This window comes from Chaetura pelagica, unplaced genomic scaffold, assembly GCF_000747805.2.
Source record: "Chaetura pelagica isolate M959 unplaced genomic scaffold, ChaPel_1.0 scaffold82, whole genome shotgun sequence".
Classification (NCBI taxonomy): Eukaryota; Metazoa; Chordata; class Aves; order Apodiformes; family Apodidae; genus Chaetura; species Chaetura pelagica.
The window spans coordinates 251699-259934 of record NW_009952990.1 but is presented as its reverse complement, the minus strand read 5'-3'; the positions used below and the strand labels follow the sequence as shown (position 1 = coordinate 259934).

At 36.4% G+C, this 8236-nt stretch overlaps 1 protein-coding gene across 1 annotated transcript in view; it reads left to right on the top strand.

Annotated features, from left to right (window-relative positions):
• The window catches only part of ROBO2 (roundabout, axon guidance receptor, homolog 2 (Drosophila)), a 406098-nt gene that overhangs the window by 350850 nt on the left and 47012 nt on the right, over positions 1 to 8236 (top strand). Inside the window, exons 20-21 of the mRNA XM_009996507.1 lie at positions 6100 to 6142; positions 7690 to 7817. Of these exons, the coding sequence (XP_009994809.1) occupies positions 6100 to 6142; positions 7690 to 7817 (171 nt within the window). The remainder of the gene's footprint in view (positions 1 to 6099; positions 6143 to 7689; positions 7818 to 8236) is intronic.

Below are 8236 nucleotides of genomic sequence, written 5' to 3'. Positions count from 1 at the left end.
CTGAACCAGTCCTTATGCCCAGGCTGCTGCTTTCTTGCTCTTGTTAATCTTCAGCTACAGCTTGAGTGTTTAGCTTATCAGGAAAGAGCAGATGTGTGTCAAGACAGATGAGTGAAAGTCGTGGTGTCTGTCCCAGGGATCTGTGACATTTTGACAGAAAAATGTCCTTGTGAACAAGCTCTAAGGGCTCATGAATTGCTCCTCTGTCTTCTGGGAAGGTTTGTTCAATTTAGTGCAAAGTATGGCACAACACATCCTACCCTAAAGGCTTTATTTTCTTGTCTTTGAGACACAACATGGGATTTTTTTCTGAAATTAAATAATGCATTTTGCATTTGGTTCCTATGATTATGCCACTGTCAGCTGTCTGTAACTGTGCTGATTTTTTTTCCATTGCCTTTGTAGCTTACACTGGCATGACATGGGGTTCTGCTGAAGCTACCATGACTGTGCATGATTCAGTGCAGTTGATCTACATGTACTGGGCAACTAGGATATATCAGAAGCACTGCCAAAAATTTGGGGGTTTTTTAAAAATAGTTTTGATATTCCATGGGCTTTATAGAACTATAACAGCACATAGTTCTATTTCCTGACCTATAATAATTTCTGGATGCACTGAGAATCTATGTTATCCAGTAGTAAAGTCCAAAAAAAAAAATAATCAATACATAAAAAAATTAATGCTCCTATAAAAGAACATCGTCCATGTTTTATAACCAGAATTCCCTAAGAAATGTTGCTGGTTCTCTAATATTTGGATTTTCCATTGATAATACCATGTAGAGAAATATCTTTGCTTGTGGAGGTTTGATGACACTCAGAACTGTATGTTGTTCTATTCAAAGTTATGATTCATAAAGGTTTTGGATTCAGATCTAAATATTTCAGCAGTGGTGTGTAGCTTTCAGAATTTCATCAGAGACAGCTGTCGATAAAGTTTTACTAAATATGAATTTCTCCTAGTATACTCAGCTTTTAGAAAGTGCACAATTTTTGTTCAGACATCTGCTCTAAATTTTTCCTTCAAAAAGTTGCAGAACATGCAGATTCAAGTGTGTAATAATGAGAATTGAAGGTATTAGTGGAACATTCATATACTTACTATATTTCAGATACAAAACAAAACCCTACTTATTCTGATATTTCTGTTTAAAATGTTTCTTGTTTTGTTTTTCTTCAGTCATATTTGCATGGGTGTGGAACTTAAAATACTAAAAATAGTTGTTTAGAAGTCTGGATTCTGCAGTGATTTAATTACTTGCTAAAAATGTTATTTTGGGTAATTTTTGCATTATGGGTCATTCACTGGGATTTTTCCTTACTTGTATTCTGTTATTAGGCTCCTAACAGGTATAATTTCTGATTTGTGACTAAACTACAGTAAAACTGAGTAGAAGAAGAGCAAACAGTGAATGTTACACAACTGGTAAAGATTTATGCCAGAGAAGAATAATTGATTGAGTTAAATTCATTAAGCTTTCTGTCTTGATGAACATTTTCATGAGCACTGATCGATTGCTTTGATGGTCACAAATAAAGTGATGTTGAAAATCATAGCTAAATCTTTTTACTTCTTTTCAGTAGTGTCTGAGCCATAATTCTGTACTTCACTATTCCTCCATGTCCTTTTTTCCCATAATGGCTCACCCGGCATTGATTCTTGGTAATACAAGTACTAAAGAAAACTATATGATGTTCAACTATGTTTGTTAGATTATTACTGATACGTAGCAGTGTCATCATCTGCAGCTGTACAAGAAGTATACATTTTCAGGACCATGACATACTATCAGCAAAACCAAATTTAGCACAGAGACACTAAATATAAATGTAACCCCTTAGGGGAACCTGCTCTGTGATGTAAAGGACAGATTGGTCTTACTTATGTGAATTTCTGTAAAAGCTCAAGCACTGCTGCACTGGAGGTTTTTTGTGTTTTTATGATTACTCTTTATTCAGATTGCCTGGATATAAACATGTGCTATGGGTTTTCACATGATACAGGAAAATATAAATGGCACAAAAGGGATACCTGATCACTTCTTGTTTAACTGAATAGTAGTTTCATTCCTTTATTACAATGACTAAACATAATATGTTTATTTTGTACTGGAAGCTGCAGTTCTCTCTTCACATGGTATAAGGACTTATACAACAAAGGCATGGAATCCATTTGTAGAAATAAGAGAAATTTAATTTATTTGCTTATCTTTCGTGTTCCCTCAAACTCATTGTTGTGCCAGTACCCACTCTCTTGAATACTCAGGTGTTTTCAAGTGTCTAGGCCATCAGTCATGCAAAGAAAGTAAATATGTGTTTTCATTTATGAGTAGGTAAGCTTATTTAGTGACTAGTGGTCCTTGGGATGAAAGATTTCATGAAACTGAGTAGACAAAACCAAATTAAAAATAGAGAATTAGAGAATGCTACACATTTTATGTGCAACTCCTGAAACTGTTAAATGAGGATAAATGATTTGACAGAATAATCCAAAGGTGGACAGAAGATTTGATGGAATTTTTATATGCTGATTATCGGTTCTGAGTTAATGCTTATTAGAAGAGGATTAATCTACATTCATATTTGAGAAACAGCTTATCAGAAAAAGGAATGAGACTTGGCTAGCAACATTAAAGTTTTCATTAGCAGTAGGAAAATGTGGCCTAGTAGAGATAGGCATACAGAAAGCTTTCTAAAGCTTTCTTGCCTCAGAATGTCAACTTACTATACATTCATATTTTTCCAATTCTAGCAGGCATGAAGATTAAGTTTAACCTTGTCAGATAATATTAGTAAATGGTTTGGTTACCTCCTCATGTATTTAATAAAAAGCATGTGAAAAGCTCCTTAACATATGCTGTTCTTCATACAAATACATACAATATAATTTTCTCAAATATTTATGCATTTGAAATGCACTTTGGATTATATTTCGGCATTTTTTACAGTCCTTGAAGTATAAGATGGTTGGGATTCCTTCAAAATCTCTCTATACAGAGGTTATTTTTTCATCTTCTTTTGAAAACCAATCTCATCCCCGCAGGTCTTCAGCCTTTCTAAGAATGTATATCAGATGCACAGTGTGCTGAAGGAGCTTTTTTGCTTCCTCAGTAATAAAAAGCAAGGGAGATGGGTGGGTCAGTGATAGGGACATCCTTCCCTTCCTCCTCTCACATTGCCCCTTGAAATTGCTCTGCTTCTTTTTGAAGTGGAGACAGGATGAATAAAGCCAGCTGTCTCTGTGTTTTATTTTTACAGTGACATCTACAAGCCTGCATTGCATTAAGTATGCTACTATTCAGGGATTTAGACTTGTTTTGTAATTGCAGAAATCAAATTGCAGGCAAAAATGCTGACAAAACGTACTGCAGGAATGAAAAATACAGTGCTTGTGTTTGCAGCCTGACCATATCTTCTGTTGTTAGCTGTCTTTCCTTTCACAATATTGATGCTAAAAGGAACGTGTCTCCTCCATCCAGCCTCAGGTAGCCCATTTATGAATGACATCAGGAATATGATCTTTTTCCTGATGACATGTCCACACTTCAAGAGGAATTTTTACTAGCTTAGTTGATATTCAGAGCCTTTTCCACCAAGAATAGTAACTAAAATACTTGTTTGTTTTCTCGTAAAGATTATAACCATTCATTCTTTGGTATACAGGGTGGAGGGTAACCTGTATTCTTTCCCATTTCCATATGTGTCACATAAGCCAGGCACAGTCTTCCTCAGGAAAAACAATGTCACTGTTAGACAAGTTCTGTTTTAATAAACTAAGCTGAATCTTTCTTCTAAAAAAAGTGTTTATATTGGGAGGGTGTCAGATTATTGAAGGTAGAAAAAGAAATTAAGTGGTTACTACCACCAGGATACACAGATAGAGGAAAAAAGCATCAATGCTCTGATAACTGTCTCTTCTCAATAAGCTCATAAGCTTCTTGATATGTCTCTCACAGCATGCCTTGGAGTTTTTTCCATACCTCACTACATGAAAAATAAAGTGTGTCTGGCAAACATTGCTGCAATCTCCTACTTGCTCCCCATTTTTGCTTTGCTTTACAAAGGTGCATGACAGATATAAGTATTTTGAAGACCAAAAGTATTGATATATTTTTTCAGTATGACATGCATAGTTAAAACCTCACATATATCTACATGGTATACATGTGGTGAGAGTTTTATTTTTAAATGATTCTGGTAGATAACAGTTTAAACAGCAGCATTAATGCTAAGAAATTTTCAGAAAATATGTTTTACTGGAATTATCTTAAATCTGTAAGCTTTATTTGTAAGGGTTGTTACTAAACACAACTTTATTTTTCATTTTTTGTATTTCTTGTTGCTTTCACAAATGCAGAGAGTTGGAGAAATGATGTATTAAATTTGAAATTGATGAAAGGAAACAGCATCTAATGTACTTTTGAACAACGTACTTTGAAACACAGCCAAGCAGTACCCACCTCTTTGCATATTCACACATGATAGCCACAGCACTTCAGATTATTCAGTTTTAAGCAATGAGCAATAGTCATTTGACAGCCTGTTAGAAACAACGTGAATGAAAATAGCATCATCTCTAAAATTAATTAGCTGCAATGCTTTACCGTGTCTTGTTTTTCAAAGCAGACTTTGATACTTCTCATACTTGCATTTTGATTTTCTTTTCATTAATTGGTTTGATTATATCCTTTCAAAATTCAGCTATTAACCATTTTGATGTGACATATGACTGCAGTGATTTTCTGATATTGATATTAGTCTGTTCTGCAGTGAAGGGTAATTAATCACCCTACCCAAGCACTCTTCCCACAGGGCTTCCAGAGGGGCCAGTTTTGTCCCCTTTGCTGAATGTAGACTGAAAAATTATCCTAGGAGTTAATAAAGTGACTGGGATTCTACAAAGTATCAGAAGTATTTTCCCAGTGGATTTATGTCATTGCTCATTTTTTTAATGATCACAGCATTTCTGCTGGGTGTAGTAATTTTGTCTGATTAGAGTGGTGTATAATAGAAAGCCTAATCTTGAATTAGTGTAGTTTGGATTAATATTTGGAAAATCTTGCAAATACCCTGGGAGCTATAATTTAAGAATGGGACTGTTTATCTTACAAAAGTAAATAGTATTTGCAAACCAAGGCCTATTTTAAGTTCCTCTCTGAAATTCAAACCCTTAACTTATCAGGGGTCTTTAAGGGTGCAGGTGTCCAGGACATTGATATAGTTTAATAGTCTGCCTTATCTATGCATGACAATAAAAAATGGGATATTGGTCTTGATTCAAAATATTCACCAGTGCCTCAAAAAGGAGCATCAAATATTGTCAATTAGCATCTCACCAGTACTGTGGGTTTACCGACATTGCTCTGCAATGTGATCCTGTTAATAAGACAGATAAGGGATAGGCTGTTTTTTGTCAAACATCCATGAATGGATCCATAAAAACAATTGTCTCCCTCTAAATGTATCCTTGGCATCCCCCATGGCAAAACTGGAAGCAGTTCTTCTAGCCAGTGATACTGACTTGTATGCATTTGTGGGTGCTGGTTCTTATACTGCACTTTTCAGGATAATGGTGCAGCTGTATGTTTGTTTTTTTTCATCCCTTCAGCTCTAGTACAGTTGCCACCTCTTTATATTTGTCCTGGGAAATGGCAAATTTGTGTGGTGACATTATATTACTGCTTTATGACATGCTGTTATTAACTCACTGGTGCAATGTCATTATGTACTGAAGCAGAGGCATGCCAAGAAAACAATTCATCACATGGCACAGTCTTCAGATGCAAAGTCATATGAAGGGGCCTGTGGTAAATTCAGACCTTTTGCCTAGGGAGCTGGTTTGCCTCACAAACTATGGAGTACAGTGATGTTAGTCAATAAGGTGCAGTGAAATCCTAAACAAATTGTAACCCTAATGTGTATGATCCTTTCCTCACATTTTTGGTACTTTATTATGTGGTGATGCCAAGAGCCCTCCGATCTCAGAGACTGAGCAGTTGGAATTGTTTTGTTTTTATTATTACTAATTGATTTTTCCCTGTCTTATATGTGTGTGCGTGTGTGTATGTTTGTTTTGTTTTTCCAACCAAAACACAGTCACTTTCCAAAGAGGAGATGGAGGACTAATGAGCAATGGAAGGTATGTTTCCTTGTATAAAGGTCTTTCCATCCTATTTAATTTTAAAATTAGGGATCTGAAAAATGGTCTAGGTGATGCATTTATGAAATAACCAATCATTTGGAAGACTGACAATGCTAGGAGGAGTTAAGTAGCTTACAAGAAGGTTTAATGACCTATCTGTTGTGCACTTTGGAGGAATCAAGCCCAGATGTTTCATATCTCCCAAATGCCCTGGAAGAAATGAGTAGTAAATATCACAAGGAATGTGTTCATTTGTTACTGGGATGTTTATTGCATTAATTAGACATTAGCAAATGAAGTTGCTGTTGTTTAAGACTCCTTATTGGCTCCCCCTAAATTGCTGTGAGTGAACAATTACACTTAATCGATCACAAAATAAATGATTCATGGATGATGAATAGGCTGTAGATTGGTAGGACTGGATTCCACAACTTTGGCTACTCAATTGAAATTGATAAAAGCTGATAACGGGCCCATACATCCTCATCTATTTTCCCTTTGCCAATATGGAGATTGTAATTAGGCCCTGGTAATAACTTCCAATCTCCCATTTAATCAATATTTTAGCAAAAAGAGATTAGGCCTAATGAGAGCGAGTAGATGTGGCAAGAAAGCGGCTGGGTCTTCTTATTGCCGTTTCCATAGAAACCAATGTTTCTCTTAGGGATTGTGCCAGGCAGGGGTCTATAACGTACAATGATTGGAGATGTTGCTCCAACTTCATGAGTGCATTAATAATCTAGAAAAGCTGCAGAACTGTGAATGGTTTTTTTGTTTTCATTTGTGGGAGGAGGGTGTCTACAGGAAATTATGTCTTTCCTGCATTAACAAATACAAACAATCCACCCGACTTGCTAAATTTCTGGCTGTTTGTCCTGGGGTGAGAGAGACGTGGTGCTTTATGGCCCAAGTGTACCTTCTCACTGTTTAATACTGCTCTCAAAGCTGGGAATTACAGGGGTATAAAAACCATGCAGTAGTGGCAGATAAAGATAGCTGCAGAATTTTTATTAATCCTACTCAAACCTGTTTGCCTCTAAACCATCCAAGGGTGCTCAAAGAAAGAGTTACCAGCCTGTAGATGACAGGTGTGCATTTGGGATGCAAGGGAAAGAAGAAATAGTAGCTCAAAGTCCTGGAAATGGCTGATACGGAACAATCAGTTTGAGTGATGGCTCCCTTGAGGTGGTGATTTATCATGCAGCCCTGGTGTAGGATCCTGTGATGGTGCTGCCTAACCCCTGTTTCACACTGACAACGGAGTTCATTTGGATTCTGGCAGAATCACGACGGGTGCCTAGTCCCACTTCTACTGACAAAGTTGATTTGTATATATCCTTAATTAACTGCTCAGGGTCTTTAAATCATCAAAGGCTACAGAATTTTAATTTGAAATAAATTAAATTCTCCTAAACTGTTTGTTACCTATGGTGTTAGGGGAACACTGATCTGGTTTCTTCACTCGCTAGCTGCCTCTCAGATATTTTATTTTTTTTTAAAAAAAGTATATATTATGTATATATTTTTTTCTTATTCTGCTTCAGCCGACCAGGTCTGTTGAATGCAAGCGATCCCAGTTATCCTTGGCTTGCAGACTCTTGGCCTGCCACAAGTCTGCCAGTAAACAGCAGCACTAGTGGACCCAATGACCTTGGCAATTTTGGTCGTGGAGGTAGGTTTCATTTTATGAAATCACTGTATAGTATTCAATAGGCTTCTGTTAATTAACATCGACAACAAACACCGTGAAATATTTTAATTATTATAGTTATTTCTAGGTTTGACTCAATATTTTATTTAGAATCAACTTTAAAATGTTCATTTTGCTTTGTCTCTTTCTACTTTAAGATGGAAGTCTAGTTTGTAATCAAATCCACAGTGGACCCAGTGGAGGGACAAGGTCTGCTTATCATCTCAAGAGAAATGTATTTGTTGTTCCGACTCATTCCCTTTTGCATGGACATGTGCAATCTGCTGTGTAGGGCAATGTAGCTAGGGATAGAGGATATCTATGAAATCAGGGAAGAACTTGGCCAATGTTCCTTCAGCAGCAAAACGACAGAAGAACATTGTTGTTGTCACCTTACCCAT